At 46.1% G+C, this 24,154-nt stretch overlaps 1 protein-coding gene across 1 annotated transcript in view; it reads right to left on the reverse strand.

The window, feature by feature from the left end:
- Positions 1 to 2,906: 2,906 nt before the first annotated feature.
- The window catches only part of LOC119958094 (R3H domain-containing protein 2), a 148,581-nt gene continuing 127,333 nt past the window's right edge, over positions 2,907 to 24,154 (reverse strand). Inside the window, exons 21-24 of the mRNA XM_038786323.1 lie at positions 20,788 to 20,923; positions 17,032 to 17,132; positions 15,009 to 15,093; positions 2,907 to 3,624 (exon numbers count right to left, since the gene is read on the reverse strand). Of these exons, the coding sequence (XP_038642251.1) occupies positions 3,284 to 3,624; positions 15,009 to 15,093; positions 17,032 to 17,132; positions 20,788 to 20,923 (663 nt within the window). The 3' untranslated portion in view covers positions 2,907 to 3,283. The remainder of the gene's footprint in view (positions 3,625 to 15,008; positions 15,094 to 17,031; positions 17,133 to 20,787; positions 20,924 to 24,154) is intronic.

The following is a 24,154-nucleotide window of genomic DNA, read 5'->3' on the forward strand; positions in this document are numbered from 1 at the left end:
TACTGGCCTCTGATCTGCCACGGTATTTATATGGCTAGAGTATTTAGAGTATTTAGAATTTAGAGTACCCAATATTTTTTCCAATTAAGGGCCAATTTAGCGTGGCCAATCCACCTAACCTGCACATCTTTGGGTTGTGGGGGTGAGACCCACGCAGACACGGGGAGAATGTGCAAACTCCACACGGAGTGACCCGGGGCCGGGATCGAACATGGGACCTCACTACCGCAGTCCCAGTGCTATCCACTGCGCCACATGGCGCCCTTGTCAGTTCAGTTTCTGATCAATGGTAAGGCCCAGGATGTTGCTTGTGGGGATTCAGTGATGGTAATGCCGTTGAATGTTAATGGGTGATGGTTAGATCCTCTCTTGTTGGAGATGGTCATTGCCTGGCACTTGTGTGGTACGAATGTAACTTGCCACTTGTCAGCCCAGCCTGGATATTGTCCAGGTCTTGCTGCATTTGGACATGGACTGCTTTGATAACTGAGAAGTCACAAATGGTGCTGAGCATTGTGCAGTCATCAGCAAACATCCCCACTTCTGACCTTATGATGGAAGGAAGGTCATTGATGAAGCAGCTGAAGATGGTTGGGCCTCGGATGCTACCCTGAGGAACTCCTGCAGTGATGTCCTGGAGCTGAGATGATTGACCTCCAACCACCACAACCATCTTCCTTTGTGCCGGGTATGACTCCAACCAGCGGAGAGTTTCCCCCCTGATTCCCATTGGCTCCAGTTTAGCTCGGGCTCCTTGATGCCACACTCGGTCAAATGCTGCCTTGATGTCAATGGCAGTCACTCTCACCTCATCTCTGGCATTCAGCTCTTGTCCATGTTTGAACCAAGTCTGTAATGAGGTCAGAAGCTGAGTGACCCTGGCTGAACCCAAACTGAGGGTCCGTGAGCCGGTTATTGCTGAGTAAGTGCTACTTGATAGCCCTGTTGATGACTCCTTCCATCACTTTGCTGATGATAGAGGGTAGACTGATAGGGGGGTAATTTGCTGGGTTGGATTTGTCCTGTTTCTTGTGTACAGGACACACCTGGGCAATTTCCCACATTGCCAGGTAGATGCCAGTGTTGTAGCTGCACTGGAACAGCTTGGCTAGGGGCGTGGCAAGTTCTGGAGCACAAGTCTTCAGTACTATTGCTGGGATATTGTCAGGGCCCAGAGCCTTTGCAATATCCAGTGCCTTCAGCCGTTTCTTGATATCATGTAGAGTGGATCGTATTGGCTGAAGACTGACATCTGTGATGCTGGGGACCTCTGGAGGAGACCGAGATGGATCATCCACTCAGCACTTCTGGCTGAAGATTGTTGCGAATTCTTTTGCACTGATGTGCTGGGCTCCTCCATCATTGAGAAATTGTGGAACCACCTCCTCCAGTGAGTTCGTTCCTGCTCTACTGTTCAGTTGCAAGAGTTAACCCTTGCGCAGTTCCATTCCTATTTGTCCAAATATAACTATCAATGATAGTTCCTCTTTCTGCTGCTCCGTCCCCACCTCTGCAAATCAAAGATGTATTCTTGATTCCTTCCTCATCGAGAAGTTTCTCCTCAGTCACTTTAGCTGCAGGAAGGGGCATCAGTTTGTGTTTTTTGAAGAATAAAGGGATTAAGGGTTATGGTGTTCAGGCGGGAAAGTGGAGCTGAGTCCAAAAAAGATCAGCCATGATCTCATTGAATGGCGGAGCAGGCTCAAGGGGCCAGATGGCCGACTCCTGCTCCTAGTTCTTATGCTGCTACGAGCCCCAGCTCTTCACCCCTTCTTTTAACCCCACAACCACTTCAATCTGTCACTGATAAATCAGATTAAGTAGATTAGCCATCGATTGAAACAATGGGCAGCACGGTAGCATGGTGGTTAGCATAAATGCTTCACAGCTCCAGGGTCCCAGGTTCGATTCCCGGCTGGGTCACTGTCTGTGCGGAGTCTGCACGTCCTCCTCGTGTCTGCGTGGGTTTCCTCCGGGTGCTCCGGTTTCCTCCCACAGTCCAAAGATGTGCGGGTTAGGTGGATTGGCCAGGCTAAATTGCCCTTAGTGTCCTAAAAAATAAGGTTAATGGGGGTTGTTGGGTTACTGGGATAGGTATACGTGGGCTTGAGTAGGGTGATCATTGCTCGGCACAACATCGAGGGCCGAAGGGCCTGTTCTGTGCTGTACTGTTCTAATTCTAATTCTAATGGTTGACATCCCTCATATTTATTCCACTCCCTTGCTTCTCACTCCACTCAGCTGGGCTTGCAAAATGTTGACATTCAGCTCAAACCAGTGTTTTAAGTTTCAAATCCCACATCCTATCCCCCTCACAGGACTGCACAATATTGCCAACTAACGCTCCAACTACCCCAGTGCTGAAATTCCAAGCTACAATTTGGTCACCTTTATACTGCAGTTTATACTCACCTTGCTTACTTCCCATTCTTCACCCTCTAAATCATATCTTAAGCCACGCCAAATTCCACCGATCATCTTTGTCCTCGTTCATCTACTTTGGCATCTTGTTCTTTAACGTCTTAATTTCATCTTTCAAATTCTTTCACAGCCATGCGCGACTCACCTGAGGCAGGAGCAGAGCTCCGAAAGCTGGTGATACCAACTAAACCTGTTGGACTTCTTACTGTGCTCACCCCAGTCCAACGCCGGCATCTCCACATCATCGCTCTACCCTATGTCAGCAACCCTCTCCAGTCTGCGATACCCGCTCACACCCTCTTGTCCTTTGTTCATTGCTCCCTCCCTTCATCCCACCATTGGGGGGGGGGGGGGGGGGGGGCTGAAACTTGGCCCGACTTCCTGAAGCTATTCCTTTGATAGGTTCCAAAACGTCACATCATTCTGTGCTTGAAGGGCTGAACCAGCATCATCTTGCAAATAAAAGCCAACTTAAACAAAGAAGATATTGAGAGTCTGGACTGGCAGACAAACTTTTGTATTTAAAATCAAAAAAACAGGTTAAATAAAATTTGTCGTGACCAAGCACAGTCAACTGTTTTGAGTCACTTAAATAAGCTTCTAATACTTTTGCACAATTATAACAGAAAAAATACACATGGGGTGTGTGGCTGTGTAAAAGGGGAGTTGGGGGGGGGGGGGGGGGGGGGGGGGAGGGAGAAAAACAAACTTTTTTTTCCAACTGATCACTAACTTTCCTTAATTATGTCTAAAGTGATATCTGGACAAAACAATACACTACAGGAACAATGTTGACTTAAAACAAAGCCAATACAGTCATTCAAATGAGAGAAGAAAAAGGGGCTTTTCGAATATCCATTGGCTACTGGGAACTGGCTCTTTCTAGAATGCGAAGATCATAGCTCCTCTTGGCTGTTCGAAGCTTAAACCTGTTTGTTGAATTATTCAGTCTGATCGTTGCATTTTGAGCTGCCGTAGTTGATGGGAACACGGCAACAATAGTATAAAGTGCAGCTAGGTCACTGGCATTCTTTGAGTTCTCTGTTGCTCTGTTACAGTCCCCAGAGCCACTGCTGCGTTGCTGAGAGTCTTTAAGCCACTGGATTTTGGCACCAGACATTGAAAGTTGACTGAAAAGTTTGTCTGCCTCAGTGCGAGTGATTCCCTCAGGAAGATCCGTGACCTCCAAGATTCGTCCAACAACTGCAACAAAGAGGGAAAAACATGCTGAGTCGTTCCAAGAGACATCAATTTTAACCAGTCACTGCTCACCAGTGTGTTAAACAGAAGCTACATTCATACACCGCTCAATGAGAATCCAGCTCCGTTTTATTGTCATGTAGCTGGGTTCAATTTGAAAACAGCACGGGCAGCACTGAGCATGACCCCGCTATTAAACGGGACTCTGCTTCATTCCTGAGCCTTGGTGAGGAGCGCCCTCCCAGGCCGCAGAGTCCCATTTCCTGCACCAACAAGCTCGGCTCGCCACTGCAGGAGAGATCAAATGGCGCCGCCATCTGAACCCCCCCCCCCCCCAACACCAGCCTCCAGATCTCCCCCCCCTCCCCAACGTCCCAACTTACCAATGAGGGGTCCTCGAGACCCCTGCACCCCATTTCAGAAGGGCAGGGTAGCCCTGGACCCGATCCCCAGCGTGGGCAGGATGCCACCGTGGCATCTTGGCACTGCCAGCCTGGTACCCTGGCTGTGCCCCTGGTACCCTGGCTGTGCCCCTGTCGGGCTCTGGGCAGGGTGGTACCCTAGTGTCACCCGGGCACCGTGGCACTGCCACCTGGGTACCTTAGCAGTGCCAGCCTGGCACCCAGGTGGCACTAAGGTACCCAGGTGGCACCAGGGTACCACACTGCCCAGAACCCGACAACCTAGGGGCTCCCGATGACTTGGGAGAACCCCCCAATTGCTGGTACGCCAGGTCCATGTTGGTGGAGACCAGTGTTTAACGGTGCTCACTCGGGGTCTCCGTGGCGCTGGCGATAGATCCTGCGCCTTGGGTCACTCCAGCACAAACATATTTAAGTAAGCCTGACTGCACACTTGAATATGCAAATCTGGATCCCGCTCATTGCGGGATCGAATGAGATCTCGCGAGGCGTAACGAGGCCGTTAAATTGCCTCATCGCATCCCGACTCCGGCGCGACGAGGTCGGAAGGTCACGACCCACATCTTATTCACATCAAAAAGGTCAAGGGTGAAGCTGCCGGAATTGAGTTCTGTGTAAAATCAGTCACAGGGGCACTCCTATTTGTTTGATGAGAATATCAGAACCCAACTTGTTATCACACAAGCTGAACTTGCAAACACATTTATTCTTTCATTAAACAAGTACCACAAATCGCAAAACGGAACACACTGTAAATACACGGAGCACCGTCAAGATGCTGAACAGAACCTTCCCTGTGGATGGAAGTTGCACAGTTATATCTTTCGAGCAAGGGGAAAATACCTTCTGGATGACAAGTCAACAGTTGGAAATCCCAGCTTTGACCGAGAGCCATCCAGACCGGAAACGTTCGCTCCCTTCTCTCTCCCCAGATGCTGTCAGACCTGCTGAGATTGTCCAGTATTTTCTATTGTTGTTGAAAATCAATCCCATTTGTGTGCGCTGCACATCAAACTTTAGTGGGGGAAGCTGAAGCCACTGTACCTCAACAGTTCCACCTGCCCAATACTAACCCTACGACATAACCTACAGCATTAATAGTTACACAAAAAACTGAAAAAAGCACATACGTGTATAAGATCCCGGCAGACTGATGTCGCTCCAGTGCACTGCTGGAATGAGCGTAGAAGACGCATGCGTATAATGCGCCTAAATTCCAGGACCTTATGTTTATATATCAACATTAATATTTCTTTGAATACTTAGTGGCTGGCACACCAGATGGATTCGAAGGTCGATGCTGATTAGGAATTGTGGCTGAAGGGGCTGACAGATTATAAACCATACAGCTTCAGGGAACAATAACCTCCTGACACATGTCTCCAGTCTTTCCTCGTCACCAAAACAAGCTGGCTAACTGATCAAGTCACAAGGCTTCGCGGATAAGCCAAATCAGCCATGTGTCACAATTGGGAACAGCTTGCTGTTGAATAGATATTAATGGTAGGTTACTGACCTTTAATATGGTCATTTCTTTAGATATAGCACACTCTCCAAAATAAGTGTAAATGTTATCCAAACAGTGGAAAGTTAGGCAGCATTGATTGTTCCTTCCAGATTTCTATAGCCATGTAACTTTAGTCAGCAAATCTGCACAGGTCCTCATTCTAAATATGCACTCCAATTATTTGAATAAAGTGGCAGTGGTAGATGTAAAAAGACCGACATACAGGCAGACACAGTTTAGTAAGATCAGACAGGTAAAATGAGCATCCTCCACAAACAAAGAATTATCAATTCAGTATAGGGGATATCTCATCAAAGGAGTCGCAACAAGACAAATCTTCCAAGGATTTGGGCCCAGATTGTGGAGTGTGGCACCATGCCATGTTTGATCATTTTTCCTCCTTTACCCTTTAAGCTTAAAATGTTTATCCTGCCCATTGCTGGAAGCTTTAACATAGAGATCCATGTCCTGGAGGGTTTACCATTGATCAGAAACGGAACAGGATTAGTCATATTAATACTGTAGCTACCAGGGCAGGTCAAAGGCTGCCCTGGTTGCTATGGTGAGCAACTCACCTCCTGACTCCCCAAGCCTGTCCACCATCTACAAGGCACAAGTCAGGAGTGTGATGGAAACTCCCCACTTGCCTGGATGAGTGCAGCTCCAACAACACTCAAGCTCAACACCATCCAGGACAAAGCAGCCCTGCTTGATTGATGCTTATTCCACAAACATTCACTCCCTCTACCACTGACGAACAGTAGCAGCCGTGTGTACCATCTACAAGATGCACTGCAGCAACTCACCAAGGCTCCTTAGGCAGCACCTTTCATATTAAGGAATGGGTTAAGAGACATTCCAATTGGATGTCTCATTGATGCTAAGTATCCAATAATTTTTTTTAATTTATTTTTTTAAAAAATAAATTTAGAGTACCCAATTATTTTTTCCAATTAAGGGGCAATTTAGTGTGGCCAATTCACCTAACCTGCACATCTTTTGGGTTGTGGGGGCGAAACCCACGCAGACACGGGGAGAATGTGCAAACTCCACACGAACAGTGACCCAGGGCCGGGATTCGAACCCGGGTCCTAAGTATCCAATAATTGACACTGATATGTAAAGGGGTCACAAAGAACAAAGAAAATTACAGCACAGGAACAGGTCCTTCGGCCCTCCCAGCCTGCGCCGATCCAGATCCTTTATCTAAACCTGTCGCCTATTTTCCAAAGATCTACTTCCCTCTGTTCCCCACCCGTTCATATATCTGTCTAGATGCATCTTAAATGATGCTATCGTGCCCGCCTCTACCACCTCCGCTGGCAAAGCGTTCCAGGTACCCACCGCCCTCTTCGTAAAAAACTTCCCACGCACATCTCCCTTAAACTTTCCCCCTTTCACCTTGAAATCGTGACCCCTTGTAATTCACACCCCCACTCTTGGAAAAAGCTTGTTGCTATCCACCCTGTCCATACCACAGGTGGCTCTTGTGGCATGTGATGTGGTGATAGAGTTTTGCATAGAGTGTGTTAAAGGAAAATAAAGGTGTTTATAACAAGGTACAGTAAGTAGTCTTACAACACCAGGTTAAAGTCCAACAGGTGTGTTTCGAATCACTAGCTTTTGGAGCGCTGCTCCTTCCTCAGGTGAATCTGAGGAACGAGCAGTGCTCCGAAAGCTCGTGTTTGAAACAAACCTGTTGGACTTTAACCTGGTGTTGTAAGACTTCTTACTCTGCTCACCCCAGTCCAACACCGGCATCTCCACGTCATTTATAAAATGGAGCAGAACCCGAGTCTTTACTCAACAGCAGCCAGAAGCTAACAGCGGTAGCAGAGAATGGTTGCAGTGTAAATGTAAAGGTTTGAAAGATACAGATTTTCCAGAAGAGAAAAAAATTCTGCATCAACCAAGGAGTGAGTGAGAAGAAAAAAATATATATGTATGGCTAAACCAGATAAAACCTATAACAAGAGGAGGGACATGGAGAATGGAAATAGGAAAATGAACCCCAGAAATGCACTGGGCTATGATAAATCAATGTTTTCGGTGTGACTCTCAATACCATTATGCTTTCAACTGTCCAACTCGTTATGATAGAGTGTTTGAAGCGACACATGACACGGAAGAGGAAAAAGATAGTGACCAGAAAGAAGGCATTGTCCTATTAACAAGCAGTTTTACGCCGGTAATGAGGGTGTTGGTTGCAGAATCCTTCAACTGTGCTGTACTGGACAGTGGTTGCACATCTACTGTGTGTGGGATTGACTGGTTAAAATGTTATCTGGACTCCTTGAATGCTGAAAATCGTAACAAGGTGAAGGAATTTGAAAGTTCCCCAAGTTTCAGGTTTGGGGATGATAATACTCTGAAGTCGCTGAAAAGAGTGGTGCTCCCTTGCAATATTGCTGGAGTGAATCATTTCATTAGCAAGGATGTTGTATCAAGTGAGATACCTTTGCTTCTGAGCAGACCGTCGATGAAGAAAACACACATGAAACTGGATATGGAACAGGTTAAGGCAACAGTTTTTGGAAAGACGGTGGACTTACAATTTACACAGTCGGGACACTATTATATGCCATTATTGACAAATAATACTTCAGGTGCAGTTGTTAAGGATGTGTTATTGACAGCTGGAAATGGGACTTTAGCTGATAAAAATATTCTTGTATTAAAACCTGGGGCAGCACGGTAGCATGGTGGTTAGCGTCAATGCTTCACAGCTCCAGGGTCCCAGGTTCAGTTCCCGGCTGGGTCACTGTCTGTGCGGAGTCTGCACATCCTCCCCGTGTGTGCGTGGGTTTCCTCCGGGTGCTCCGGTTTCCTCCCACAGTCCAAAGATGTGCGGGTTAGGTGGATTGGCCATGCTAAATTGCCCATAGTGTCCTAAAAAAAAAAGTAAGGTTAAGGGGGGATTGTTGGGTTGCGGGTATAGGGTGGATACGTGGGTTTGAGTAGAGTGATCATTGCTCGGCACAACATCGAGGGCCGAAGGGCCTGTTCTGTGCTGTACTGTTCTAAGAAAACTGCATAGGCAATTTTCACATCCATCTCCTCGGAGGCTGAAAATTTTATTAAAGGATGCAGGGGTAAGGGATGACGACTATACTAAACTGATAGAACAGGTTAGTGATCGCTGGGAGGTTTGTAGGAATTACAGACAAAGACAATTACGACCGATAGTAACCCTACCTTTGGCCAGGGATTTTAACAACATTGTGGCCATGGACCTTAAGATCTGGGATAAAGCTCACAATATATTTATTTTGCATTTTGTAGATTTAGCAACCAGATTTAGTCAATCCACCATTGTACGAAGTAAAGAAAAGAGAGTAATTATGGATCAGATCGTGGGAAAATGGATCGGGACAAGAATGGGCCCACCGGCAAAATTCCTTACGGACAATGGGGGAGAATTTGCTAATGATGAGTTTAGGGATGTGTGTGAATACGTGAATATCACAGTAATAAATACGGCTGCGGAAAGCCCATTTAGTACTGGTGTGTGTGAAAGAAACCATGTTGTAATAGATGACATGCTCCGGAAAATTTTGGCAGATCGACCAAATTGCAAGTTAAATTCAGCCTTAGCATGGGCGGTACATGCAGGGAATTCATTGCAGTCGATTGGTGTTGGTAGAAACCCTAAAATTCTTGTTGGTAGAAACCCTAAAATTCTGTCTATTTGGATGACAAGCCTCCAGCTTGGGAAGGGACTACAATTAGCTCTGTGTTTGCTGAGCATTTAAATGCATTACATAGCAGTAGAAGTGCTTTTTTGGAAGCAGAAGTCTCTGAAAGAATTCACAGAGCTTCAAGGCATAATGTACAGCCATCAAATACCGTTTTTCAGCAAGGAAACATAGTATACTATAAGAGAGACAATTGTAATGAATGGAAAGGCCCAGAGAAGATCATAAGCATAGATGGCAAAACAATTGTTTTGCAACATGGCAATCAGACTATTAGGGTACATGCATCAAGGATAATGGGTACAGATTATAAATTTTCAAATTTAGACAGAGCAGACAGACATGATGAGGAACCAGGGTCTGGTACGCAGGTGTTACAGAATTATTAGCACCAGTTAACTGATACAGACAGGGTTTCTGTAGAGGAACACAATACTTCTGATGAATTAGAACAGGCCATTTTTCCGAAAGGACAACTTCCAAAAGTTGGTACAAAAGTGACATACTTGCCTGAAGGGTCTAGTCAATGGAATGATGCAACTGTTATTAGTAGAGCAGGGAAGGCCACTGGAAAGTATAAACATTGGTTGAATGTACAGCATTCAGGGGAGAGAGTTAAGACAATGAATTGGGAACACAAAGTTCAAAAATGGAGGGCACAGAAACGCAGTGCCAGTTCAGATAGTACATCGGATAGTGAAAAGGTTTGCAGGAAAAGGTCGAGAACTATTGAAAAGACATCCACAGCACAGCAGAAGGGAAAGATCAAGCAGTAGCAGTACAGAAGGAGATACCAGGCAGGATAGAGGACATAGTTTGTCAAGGTCTCGGAACATGGGTAAGACGACGAATGCTACTAGGAGTAGAAGTCCACATGCATGTGAGATTTTGGTGGCTTCCAATAAATTAGATGAAAAAGTCATCATAGATGCCAAACAGCAAGAATTGCATAGTTGGAGTGAATTTGGGGTGTACACGGAAGTACCAGATAGGGGACAAAAAGCTCTATCCCACAGATGGATTTGCACGGAAAAGGTCCTTCCGGATAGAACTTATAAGGCAAAGGCCAGGCTTGTGGCAAGGGGACTTGAAGAAATTAGGATTTAAGGGTAGATTCACCTACGGCAGGAAAGGTTATTTTAAAGATCTTCTTGGCTCTATTAACCACAAAGGCATGGGAATGTAAATCTATAGATATAAAAGCTGCCTTTTTGCAGGGACATCAGCTTCAGAGATACATTTTTCTCCGTCCCCCCTAAAGAAGCAGCTAACACAGAAGGGGTACTCTGGAAGTTGAACAAATGTGTATGTGGATTAAATGATGCATCTAGAGTCTGGTATTCTTCGGTAAGGTCAGTTTTGTTAAAGTTAGGCTGTTGCCAGTTGAAAGCAGATCTGACAATGTTTTACTGGCACGAGAAAGGAAATCTTTCTGGCATCTTTATGATGCATGTCAGAATGCAAAATCAGATACACATCACCTACAGCAATAGCCTGCATTTACAAACTCTGCAAGTCAAAACTGAGACATTTTCCATGTCAAGAACTTGAATGTGTTATCTCAGAGGATACCCTGCTCATGCACTAACTTATCAAGAGGTCATTCAGGTCTTAATTGTGAAAATAGCTTTTAAGCACATTTGTTCTTGGACCATGGGAGCCAATAATAAGGCCAGCCTTTACTGTCCATCCCTAATGGGCGGGCGGCATGGTGGCACAATGGTTAGCACTGCTGCCTCACAGCACCAGGGTCCCGGGTTCAATTCCAGCCTCGGGCCATAGGTCTGTGTGGAGTTTGCACTTTCTCCCCGTGTCTGCGTTTCCTCCGGGTGCTCCAGTTTCCTCCCACAGTCCAAAGATGTGCAGGGTTAGGTGGATTGGCCACGCTAAATTTCCCCTTAGTGTCCAAAAAGGTTCGGTGGGTTACGGGGGTAGGGTGGAGGCATGGGTTTAAGTAGGGTGCTCTTTCAAGGGCCGGTGTAGACTCGATGGGCCGAATGGCCTCCTTCTGCACTGTAAATTCTATAATTGCCCTTTGGAAGGTGGTGATAAGCTGCCTGCTTGAAGTACAATAGGTGTAGGTACACCCACTGTGCTGTTGGGGAGGGAGTTCCAGGATGGTGCCCCAGCGACAGTGAAGGAACAGCCAATACATTTCCAAGTCAGGATGGTGAATGACTTGGAGGGGAACCTCCAGGTGGTGGGGTTCCCAGGTATCTGCTGCTCTTGTCCTCCTAGATGGTAGTGGCTGTGGGTTTGGAAGGTGCTGCCTAAGGAGCCTTGCGGAGTTCCGGCAGTGCACCTTGTAGATGGTACACACGGCTGTCACTGTTCGTTGGCGGTGGAGGGAGTGAATGTTTAAGATGGTAGATACGGTGTTAATCAAGCGGTCTGCTTTGTCCTGGATGGTTGAGCTTTTTGCGTGTTGATAGAGATGTACCTCTCCAGGCAGTGGAAAGTTGCCCAAACAGGTCACCAATGTGTATACTCCGAGAGAATTAAAGACACAAAAATAACAAAATAACAGCAATATGCTCCCTTCATATTTTTATTGCCAAAAAGACAAAAGGAGGTGCCCACACTCTGGATTCTTGTAAAACATGATGAGAGGTTTATTAGGGGCGGCAAGGTAGCACAGTGGTTAGCACTGTTGCTTCACAGCACCAGGATTCCAGATTCCAAGCACTCCTATGTCTGCTTGGACTGAAAGATGTCATGCAAGGCAATACATGCGCGGTTGCTGTTCATCAGCTTTATTCAACCGTTTTAAAAATAAAATATAACCAGTATTATCGGCTTTGAACCATTTAAAATTCAGAACTTTGTATGAGAACTCTATTCCGTTTAGCACAGGGCTAAATCGCTGGCTTTGAAAGCAGACCAAGCAGGCCAGCAGCACGGTTCGATTCCCGTAACAGCCTCCCCGGACAGGCGCCGGAATGTGGCGACTAGGGGCTTTTCACAGTAACTTCATTTGAAGCCTACTCGTGACAATAAGCCATTTTCATTTCATTTCATTTCAGATCGTATCCCTTTACATTCTCAATTGTAGATCGTCTAGCAATGGGGTAGGGGAATAATCAAAACAATGAATAACTTTATCCTGTCATGTAACACTGGGCAATATCAATGAGCAGGTCACTGTCCAGGTTTAAATGTGTTTGTTCAGATTTAACCTGTAACAAACGCCGATTCTGCTGTGCCACAAAATAGCCACTGGACTAACTCTTCAGGTCCCGTCCGCTGTGGGAGCTGCCACGGCTGGGACGGTAAATCTGACCGTCACGCCACAGGTCCGCTGACCTCGGGTGGGAATTTCCTGGAGCGGGAAATCCCACACAGTCCTTTTGACTCTGCTACTCCAGTGAAACAATCAGCTGATTCAAATAGAATGGATTGACAATGTTTGAAGAGTTCCCTTTAATTCAAATTTCCAATGTGTAGAACTGCACAAAGAACAAACATCATTTGGGTATGGTGATGGAGACTGCGTACTGGACAAATGTTATTCTATTGCAAAAAAAAAAAAAACAGTCCACAAATTTGCATCCAGATTGTCACAGGCACAGAACATCTCAAAAGGCTCTCGCTGGTGTGAATTATTCATTGTACCAATCTGGTTTTGTTACTAAGCAAATTCACTGTCATGCGAGTAACCCACACAAGGTGGCACAGTGGCTAGCACTGTTGCCTCACAGCGCCAGGGAATCAATTCCGGCCGTGGGTGTGGAGTTTGCACATTCCGTGTGTGCGTGGGTTTCCTCCGGGTGCTCCGGTTTCCTCCCACAGTCCAAACATGTGCAGGTTAGGTGGATTGGCCATGGTCAATTGCCCCGTAGTGTCCAAAGATGTGCAGGGTTGAATGGAGAGGGTGGGGGAGTGGGCCGAGGAACAGTGCGTTTCGGAGGGTCAATGGGCTGAATGAGCTTCCTCGAAAGGTCAGGTGATCGACCTGAGGGCTATCCCTCCACCTGCTCTTTCTAGGAAACTCTTCAGAAGAAAGAGACAACCTCTTTAAAAAGAACTGCGGTTCGAAAGAACACCTATTCAAAAGAGGGAGCACTTGAGAGTTATTAGATCGTGAAGAGCTACAAAAACAAAGTCGCTGCCCCTTTGAAACAGCCTGGAAGTGTCAATCAAGAGGTTTGTAAAAGTTAATGGACTGTGAAATTGAATGTAAACAGTGCAGTTCAAATAGTTTACGCTTCTCTGCATGCCCAGAGGCTTGAGAAAGTTAAAGGGGAATGAAAGTGACTGTGAAAAAGCACTTCAAAAGGTTTCCAACATAACAATGGGAACGCTTTTACCTTCAGCTGACAGATCTTTTAACTTTACATGGTGGTAGAGACATCAAAGGGTCTCAAGGCTACAGATGGAAGACTTTTAACTACAACTTGAAACGCTGACAGCTTAATGATTTTCAAAGCTACAGAAGGAAGGCACGGCAGCACAAGTGGTTAACACTGTGGCTTCACAGCACCAGGGTCCCAGGTTCGATTCCCCGCTGGGTCACTGTCTGTGCGGAGTCTGTACGTTCTCCCAGTGTCTGCGTGGGTTTCCTCCGGGTGCTCCGGTTTCCTCCCACAGTCCAAAGACATGCAGGTTAGGTGGATTGGCCATGCTAAATTGTCCTTAGTGTCAAAAACAGGTTAGGAGGGGTTATTGGGTTACGGGATTAGGGTGGGAGTGAGGGCTTAAAAGTGGGTCGGTGCAGACTTGATGGGCCGAATGGCCTCCTTCTGCACTCTATGTTTTATGTTCTATGACCCCATCCTGGAAAAATGCTGACCTGAGCCCCTCCAGCCTAGCCCAGCACAAGCCCCTCCGACCCCCACCTATCTTGAAGGACCCCTCCTCAGCACCCTGGATGTAGCGAGGGTACTCACCCCCTTGCCCCGCCCCTCAGAGTCCAAGGTGCCAGATTCCCGCTCGTCAGGACCTGCATTAGTTCACACTCCCAGCTTTTGGGGGGGGGGGGGGGGGGGGGGGGGGGGGGGGTGGGGGGGGGGAGAGAGAGAGAGAGAGAGAGAGAGAGAGAGAGAGAGAGAGAGGGAGCGCAGCAGTAGCATTCCCCCAGAGGGCCGGTGAATCAGACTTCCTGCCCAATAATTACATTTAAATGAACGGAAATTGGGAGTTAGCATGTTGTTGCCCACTCCGGGCGAGAACCTGATCGGGGCCGGCGGATCGGGCTGGAAGACTCGCAACGGGTTTGACACTGGGCAAGAATCCCGCTTTGGCCCTCATGCCTGATTGAACGGGCCATCGCGATTTCCGTCTGCGGCTAGCGGCCCCGGAGAATCATCTCCTAAATCTTTACTGAAAGGATGATGTTTGGAATAATTCATGAGGCAAGCCAGCAGGGTTAACCCTCCTCATTGCTGAAAGTGTGTCTAGTCAATCACAGTGCTATAGGGGTGAGTCTTGGACAATAGACTATTTGCTTTCTACAAACTATTGACTGACAGTACAGTAATGCATTAATTACCAAAAGCAATTTCCTCTTCAATGAATGTCAACTCCAGTCAAATTATTTAGTATGCCTTTTTTTTAAATTGTCAGTTTGTTGTACTATTTACATTGCCTAATTGAAATTATTGGATAATTCAAATTTGTCTGTTCAAATAAGGGCTCCAAATTATCAGTAGAGAAGACAACATAAAGAGTGCTTCAGCTTTTAATCGGTCTCATTCTCAGCACAGAAAACTTTGACCAGAAAGTTTATCCCATTTATAAAATTCCTGCAATGGTTCAGATACTAACCAACATCACCTGTGCCAAGGTCTGTGGACGCTGACTTCAGGGTTGGCTTCTTTCCTCGTTTAGTGTGTTTTGTACTGCATGGACCCTTTAAATAAAAGAAATCAGAGAATCAGAGGACAGCACAGAAGGATTCAATCGCAGACTTCAATAAAGAACTGGTCAGAAAATCGTAAGAAACGGGAAGCGGCCATTTTGCCCCCCCCCCGGCCCAATAAGAGGCTGAGCTCCACTTTCCTGTCTGTCCCCCACAACCCTCGATACCCTCGCCAAGCAGAAATGTGTCGAACACAGAGCTGAATATATTCAATGTCCCAGGCTCTACTGTTCCCTGGAGAAGAGAATGCCACAGACTAACAAACCTTCGGAGAAGAAACTCCTCCTCATCGCGTCTTAAATGGGAGACTCCTTATTCTGAAACTGTGCCCCCTAGTTCTAGATTCCCCTTCGAGAGGAAACACCCTCTCAGCATCTAGCTTGTCAAGCCCCCTTCAGAATAAGATAACTCTGTGTTCTCTGAACTCCAATTTACTCCGCATCTTATCATAGGACAACCATCGTCTCCCAGGAGCCAGTCAACCATCTCTGAATTGTATCCAAAACAAATATATCCTTCCTTCGATTTGGAGACCAAAATTACACAGTATTCTGGGAATGCGCTCAGCAAACCCCCATACAATTGGAGCAAGACAGACTTGCTCTTGTATCCAGTCGTCTTGCAATACAGGCTAACACGCCATTTGCCTTCCTAATTGCTTGCTGTATGAACAAAGAAAAGTGCAGCACAGGAACAGGCCCTTTGGCCCTCCAAGCCTACTGGTATTAAAGGCATTAGCTATGAGGAGCGGTTGAATAAACTCGGTTTGTTCTCACTGGAACGACGGAGGTCGAGGGGCGACCTGATAGAAGTCTACAAAATTATGAGGGGCATAGACAGAGTGGATGGTCAGAGGCTTTTCCCCAGGGTGAAAGAGTCAATTTTTAGAGGGCTTAAGGTGCGAGGGGCAAGGTTTAGAGTGGATGTGCGAGGGAAGTTTTTCACACAAAGGGTAGTGGGTGTCTGAAACTCGCTGCCGGAGGAGGTGGTGGAAGCAGGGACGATAGTGACGTTTAAGGGGCATCTTGACAAATACATGAATAGGATGGGAATAGAGGGATACGGACCCCGGAAGTGTGTTTTAGTTTAGATGGGCAGCATGGTCGGTACAGGCTTGGAGGGCCGAAGGGCCTGTTCCTGTGCTGTACTTTTCTTTGTTCTATGACCTTTGATGTTTTGCACGTTATTTTTAACTTTAACTCCTCAAACTGTCTCAACAGAGCATCACGTCTATGTCAGTGGATTCTACATGGAGAACTACAACTAGATCCTGCCCCTCCAGGTTCGTCTCCGGCCATGAGGAAATGTCCTACACCCTGGCACTGGGCAAGCTACAGAACTTCCAAAGCGTACAGTAATGGCTGCAGAGATCAATTTCTATCGTCCTGATTGTACTGCCCTTGATCACTACCACATTCCTTTGCATTCTCACCTAACTGGAATAGCATCCTGTATCATGGTGCCGGGATTGGTCAGTTTGGCCATCTACCGTGGGGTTCTTGATCTCACCCACATCGGTAGCAACTAACAAAGCAGCCAGTTTAGCAATGCAGAAAATGTTTGGTGCAATTCAGGGCACGGGAAGAATCTGTAGATGCCGATCTGGGGATTGCCACCTTGGGGTCACTCAGTATTGTTGATCCAATAGTTTCCTCCTTCGCGGGTTTAACAAGAAGTGCCACAAAGAAGATTAGAGAACATTTGAGTAAAGCTAAAACAAACTGGCACTTGCCCCAGATATTTTGAGCAGATTATCATTTGTGGCTCTCCCTAGTTGCAATTTCAAGCTGATATAGATGTGGGTGTTGAGCAGGTCATTTCCACAGTCTGATCGGTTATGCTACACGCCTTTGGTTGCGTGGAGCGAGCAGAAACAAACCATAACCAGTGCAAAGGCGCTCTTCCTCGGATGTGTTTTCATTTCATTACCTGATGAGTTGAATACTGGCACTGTCCATGGATTACTGGAGGTGGACACACTGGAAGGTTATACTGCAAAGGTTGGCCAAGTAAAGAATAGCGAGTGTCACCTGATGAGAGAAAAATAGACATTGATTGAGCAAACACACCAGCAACTTCAGTTTGCAACCTGCACCCAAAGCACAATAAGTGGGATACTGTCGCTGGATAGAGACAAATAGATAAAGCCACAATCTGTTAATGTTTCCATACAGCTCTGTATTCAGCTGATTCACTGTTCGCCTCCAAATTACTGTATCACAATAACCAGCAAGCACGCAGAGTAGAGGCCAAGAGCCTGTAAGGATACTAACCCCCATATTCAAAGGATCATCCTCCTCCAACTCCAGCCTGATACCATCACCAAATACATCTTCCTCTCGCCTCTCTTTCCAGTATTCCACAGGGACCATTCCCTCTGTGACACTCTGGTCGACTCGCCCCGACACCTCGTTAACCTTCCCCTGTAATCGTAGCGGGTGTAACATTTTGCCCCCTTTTTCCCTCTCTCCTTCCGTCCAGGGCCCAAACCCCTTTCCAGGCGAAACAGTGATTGACTTCTACCTCTTTCAATTTACTGCACTGTATTCACTGTTTACAATGCAATCTCCTCTACGTTGGGAAGATCACACACAGATTGGCCTTCCTGTCATTTGCCATTCCAATTCACCGTCGTGCTCTTATGCTGATATTCCTGTCCTCGGCCTGCTGTAACGTTGCAGTGAAACCCAATGCAAACTGGGGAACTGCACCTCATTGTCTGGCTAGGCACTTTACAGCCTTCCAGACTCGCCATTATGTTCAAGAATTTAAAACCAGGAACTCTATTTTGAATTTTCTTTGTCAAGTGCTAGTCTGGATCTTATTGTTCCTTTCAGACTAAGCTGTCTTTATTCTGCTATTAACACCTACTCTGGTTAATGCTTTGTTTCTTTACTAAAACCATTAACACTTTGCCTTGTCTTCCATGACATCTTTGGTACATTTGGCATGCCCCAATCCATCTGATTTAACAATGTTGCCCATTTGTTTGCTTTCTAGGATTTTAATATTGCCAACTTATTATACCCACTTTGAAACAAGGATACTCCCAAACATCTTTTGATCTAGCCACTGTGAGGTGTGTTACCATCACTTGCTCTCAGGTTTTCTGCCCTTACTGTAAGAGTTTCCTCTCTACTTGCCATCTCTTTTACATAGATAGAATTTACAGTGCAGAAGGAGGCCATTCGGCCTAGAGTCTGCACCGGCTCTTGGAACGAGCACCCTACCCAAGCCCACACCCTATCCCCATAACCCAGTAACCCCACCCAACACGAAGGGCAATTTTGGACACAAAGGGCAATTTATCGTGGCCAATTCACCTAACCTGTACATCTTTGGACACGAAAGGACAATTTAACACGGTCAATCCATCTAACCTGCACATCTTTGGACTGTGGGAGGAAACCGGAGCACCCGGAGGAAACCCACGCACACACGGGGAGAACGTGCAGACTCCACAGACAGTGACCCAAGCCGGGAATCGAACCTGAGACCCTGGAGCTGTGAAGCGATTGTGTTAACCACTATGCTGCCCTCTTCTTAGAGGCATGGTTGAGACTCAGAGCTCGGACCAGGAAACAGAATACATACCATTCAGGCAGAATCTCTGTTTCCCCATGCCATACCACCATTTAATTCATCTTGGCATGCTGCCTGTCTTAGTTTGGAGCAATGTCTCTCTGAGCTGCACAGCAACCTGACCGTCCCCAATCGGGCCATGCACAAGTTGGACCCTCAAAATTACCACATGGCCGCACAATAAAACGTTAAAGCAATGAATTTAAAACAAAAAAATAATTACAGGGGACATTAGTTTTGAGACACCACATCAAAGGCTTTATTAAAATCAAAGTAAATCACATCTACATTCTCTTATCTGTGTCTATTGTGACTTTATTTAAAAAAAAACATGAAGCTTCTCCGGCATAACTTCACTTTTGAAAATCCGTGTCGATGCTTACCAATTAGTTTAATGAAATAGTTAAGGCTGCAAACTGTGAGGAAATATTTAATCTGATCGAGAAGCAAAGCTTCTGTTAATTTGTGTGCAGTCAATTTATTTCAGTGTGTGGCCCCTTTAAACTTTTTTGCACAGCAAAAGATATTTATCAGAGAGCAAGGCCTGTGTAATATGTTCGGGGCTGCTACGCAGCTTAGTGGTAACATTGCCAACAATGCAATTCTAGTAACAAGGAACCCAATCCATTAACTGGGGAAAAGTAAACTAGTTCTACAAACGGTCGTTTGGTGTTCCAGATCTTGAGTATTGCTGAAAAAAGACACATGCTGTCAAAACTTTTTGGCTTGCACTCATCAGGACAATTCGCAAGAATATCAAACTGTAAAAGGAATAGCATGAGAGCGTTGATTGGTTGGCAAGTGGACTCTGATTGGTAGAGGCACTGCCATTGAGAATGAAACAGTTAACGAGTAACTGACAGTTACTGCCAGGCTTTGTTTCAATTCAAACTGGGCAGATTGACTCCAATTGGTCAAGGCACTGCCCTACCCCACCTCTCTCGGCAATTCCTCTGTCAATCAGAGTCCACGTGCCAACCAATCTGCACTCTCTTTTCATGCTGCATCAATTGTTGTTTCCTTTAATATTTGGTATTCTTGTGATCTGTCCCGATGAGTGCAAGACAAAAAGCTTCGACAACACATGCCTTTTTACACCAGTTCTATTAATGCAAGGTAATGCAAATATCAGGTTAATCAAGGATGGTTGATTATTAAAGGCAAGTCATGTTTGACAAATTTACTGAGTGCTTCGAAAAGTGACCATTCAATAGATGTAAAGGATATAGATTTTCACAAGGCTTATCAAGATAAATTCAGACATTTGGCATAAAAGAGGTTGATGGATAAGAAATATTTAGGCAAATGCATATTGCTAACAGTGGAGAAAAGTCGGAAGCGGCCTACCAGTTGGTGGTGGTGGCACGGTAGCACAGTGGTTAGCACTGTTGCTTCACGGCGCCAGGGTCCTGGGTTTGATACCCGGCAGGGTCACTGTTTGTGCGGAGTCTGCACGTTCTCCCCGTGTCTGCGTGGGTTTCCTCCGGTTTCCTCCCACAAGTCCCGAAAGACGTGCTTGTTAGGTGAATTGGACATTCTGAATTCTCCCTCTGTGACCCGAACAGGCGCCGGAATGTGGCGACTAGGGGATTTTCACAGTAACTTCATCGCAGCGTTAATGTGAGCCTACTTGTGACACTAATAAAGATTAGCGTATAATTATGTTAGTGTTGCCACAATTGCTCAGTTGGTTTGAAAAAATGGAAACGAAAACTGGGGGCCAATAGGAAAGCTGCTGTGTAGGAATGTGGGGTGAAGAGAAAGAGACGTATAACCTTGAAAATGAACAGACTGCTGCCATTTTCAGGAGTGTTGCACAGTGGCATCACTTGACTTGTTGGTTGTGACCCGACATGCAGTCTTTGCTTAAGGCTGTACTAAAACAGCAGAGCACGCGATTAATACTACTAACATTTAATCTGTAGTTAACTATAACAAGCTGCAGTAAGTTTAAGTAGCTGTCGTTCCTACAAACTTGTACTACCTCTATAAAGTAAGGCCAACTAATACATTGGGTACTCCGCATACATCCTGTGCATTGTAAGAATTGCACTGTGGGAAATTTCGAAACATTTCAGAAGTGTTATTTGCCGAGGTATTCACCTTGTGCTGGACCCACGGGTCTGGAGAACTGGGCAATGAGTGGCAGCGGAGCTAGACCAGGACAGACATTTGTCACTGGCGACGGCGTTGGCGACTGAGTTGGAGAGTTAAGAGGGCTGGTTAATTGGGCATTGACCTAAGGAAATAAATATCAACTGTCAACAGCAATGACAAATAAACAGGTTCACTTGACAATTGTACAATATTCACGTATTTCTCACTGGACTGATACAATACCAAGAGATAATTGAGGAGTTTCAGCGATGGGCATATTTGTAATACTGGCAAGTAGCAACCTACAAAGAATTCCATCAAAATGATTCAGGTAATTTTCCTTGTACAGGGAGGCGAAAGGAGTGATCAGTCCGAGTCAGTGTGCACATCCTGTTGTCACATGTCAAAATTCTCCATTCTAAAATTCAATGTTCAAGTTTATAATGGAAACTTCCAAAATAAACTCTTTACACTGCAATTACACATTGCTGAGAGTAGTGGTGACGTGTCTTTTACATTTTCCAGTTTCCCAACTTACATTGCACAAAATCTCCTGTGCTCCAGCCAATGCTCGTTCTGTTCTATGAATCGCCCCTAGCTTTGCTATTTTAACTAAATATCCAATCAAAATATATTAAATATATCGACAGAGAGTGGCCAACTTTCAACTGCGACTAAATTACATCCTTGGCTCAATAATTCCTACCCTTTAATCACACCAACCTTTTTTTAAACCGTATCTTCACACCTACACCGTTCCTTCTCTATGGGGCGTAATGGGGAAGCGGTGGGCGGATTCCGCCGGCAGCGGGGATCGCCGGCAGCGGCGCCACCCGTTGCGAAATCCGTGGGCATGGGTGCGCTGCCGGTGAACCGGAGGATCCTGCCGACGGAGAATCCCACTGACAGTTTCCACCGCATAACATTCGCAGATCGGAGTCGGAAAATCTAACTTGGCATTTCAAGCATATCGCAGGTCCTTGATACAGAAAAGTGCAAGGATTTAACATTTAAAATAGAATCATTACAGAAAAGCTGGAGTAGCTGGTAAAACATTGTTAACAATGTCTGATCTGCTGAAATTGCAGGGGCGGGGGGCATCATTGTGGGCTGAACTGGTGATTTGATTTGCCAGCATGGCGCCAGCCAAACTCAATAACATTTCACAGGTAGAGCTACTGAAATCTCAAGGAAGACAGCCATGAACGTGGAACTAATCAAAGGTATATCATTTCACCATAAAGTCAGTTATTAAAATAAATCCTCAGATAAAAGCTGTACAATAACCTTCCAGTTTTCTCAATTACAGCATGTCTCATAAGCTGTCAGTTCCTGAGAAATGCTTCACTGAATAAACCATATAGCTGGCTCCGAAGAATGTGCAATAATACTGCGTCATTGACAACAAAATTCCGAGCTTCGGGTAAAACATTGCGAAAATGAAAATGGTGACTTCATTTGAAGCAGCAAAGGGAATAAAGTTTCAAAAATGTATTTCCCCAAGGAGAACCTGACCTGACTACTTTCATCGACAGGATCACTAAAATGGATAATGTGTCAGAGACCCAACAAATGCAGAAGGGATTTTTGGGGAGGAACGGGCAAATCTATTTTCAGCAGCCATTTTCAGCCCCATTTCTTGAAAGAAGAATTGAGTAGCCGTTGACTTGAAAGTGTCAAATGGTCAAATTCCTGCCACATACTCTCATGAGATTTTAAACAAAATTAATTGCTGAAAATTAATTCATGAGTCAGCCTAGAGTGCGAGGTCTTGTGGCTCAGTGTCCATAGACTCACGGTTTAAGTCCCATTCCAAAACTTGCTGGCCAGAGGAGTGTCCATGACGGGGTACAGACAGGGTAACAATCAGTCTGCAATCTTTCCAATACGTGACACAATAGGGGGAAATAAAAGTGTGTGAAGATACAAAACCCAGACTTGGGCCTGTAGGTCTACAGAAATGTAATTTGCATGGTAGACGGACACATTTATTTATGTACTGAATTCATTTTTTTTTATAAATTTAGATTAGCCAATTATTTTTCTAATTAAGGGGCAATTTAGTGTGGCCAATCCACCTACTCTGCACATTTTTGGGTTGTGGGGGCGAAACCCACGCAGACACGGGGAGAATGTGCCAACTCCACACGGACAGTGACCCAGAGCCGGGATCGAACCTGGGACCTCAGCGCTGTGAGGCGGTTGTGCTAACCACTAGGCCACCGTGCTGCCCTCTGAATTCATTTCTAAAATTAAACATTTCAATATACCACAAATATATCCAGCCCTACCATAACAACAATCTAAGCCCATTGTCACTGTGGTGCAAAAGATTTACTAGCAAAAATAAATAAAAAATGAAGCACATAAGGTATTAAGGGATCTGGGCGAAGGTGTGCACATGGAGTTAGGTCAAACACCAACCATGATCTAATTGAATGGCAGAACAGACTCACACGGCAAATTGATCTGCCCCTGCTCCGCAAATTAAACAAAAACAATTCAACTTGACGCTGCAAGGATGACTGGCCAATGGTCCCCATCGCCTTCGTAATGAACCACTCACTGGCTGAGGGGACATGGGGGTGATCTCTTCCCATATCTCTGCCAATACTTTGCAGCTGAGTGCTCAGAGATACAACACAGTTGGCATGGGAGGCTCACCTGCCATTCTCTCCCTTCCTGTGGAGAAGTGCCTTGCCTTCCATTTTAACACAGGCAAGATCACAAATGCACCATCAGAGGAACCAAAGAAGCAGCGCGACGTGACCGTTACATGCCGGGAGATCCCTCTTCTGGGATCGACCCAGCTCGCCACGCCTCGCAATATCTACCGCGATCTCGCAAGATGTCGTGATGGGCATCCCGCCACCACACTTTCAAGCAAATCTGTATTAGAGTGAGCGAGCTCGTCGCAAGGCGTGGGATCTAGCCCCCTCACCTTGGAGACCTCGGGCGAATGCCATTCAGTGCTGGTCTTCACAAACGGCATCATGGGGTCTCCCAGGAGATTGGTGCAGGTCCGGCAGTGCCCAGGTGCTTGCCCTCTAGGATGGCACGCTGGCACTTCTGGTGCCACCCCAGGCACCTAGGCACTGCCGGACCTGCACCCTGGTAGTGCCACCTGGATGCCAGCCTGGCATTGCCGAGGTGCCCAGGTGGCAGTCAGCTGGCAGTACCAGGCTAGCATTGCCAAGCAGGCAATTTTCCCGCGATGGGGATCTGTCCCAGGGGTGTCTGTGTGGGTGTGGAGGGGGGCCTGAGGACACCCTTTTAGCTGAGTTGGGGCATTGGGGGAGTCACATGGGGGGGGGGTGGGGGGGTGGGAGAAGAGATCAGGACTCCATCGGGAGCTCCTCAGTGCAGAAAACGG

This window comes from Scyliorhinus canicula, chromosome 28, assembly GCF_902713615.1.
Source record: "Scyliorhinus canicula chromosome 28, sScyCan1.1, whole genome shotgun sequence".
Taxonomy (NCBI): domain Eukaryota; kingdom Metazoa; phylum Chordata; class Chondrichthyes; order Carcharhiniformes; family Scyliorhinidae; genus Scyliorhinus; species Scyliorhinus canicula.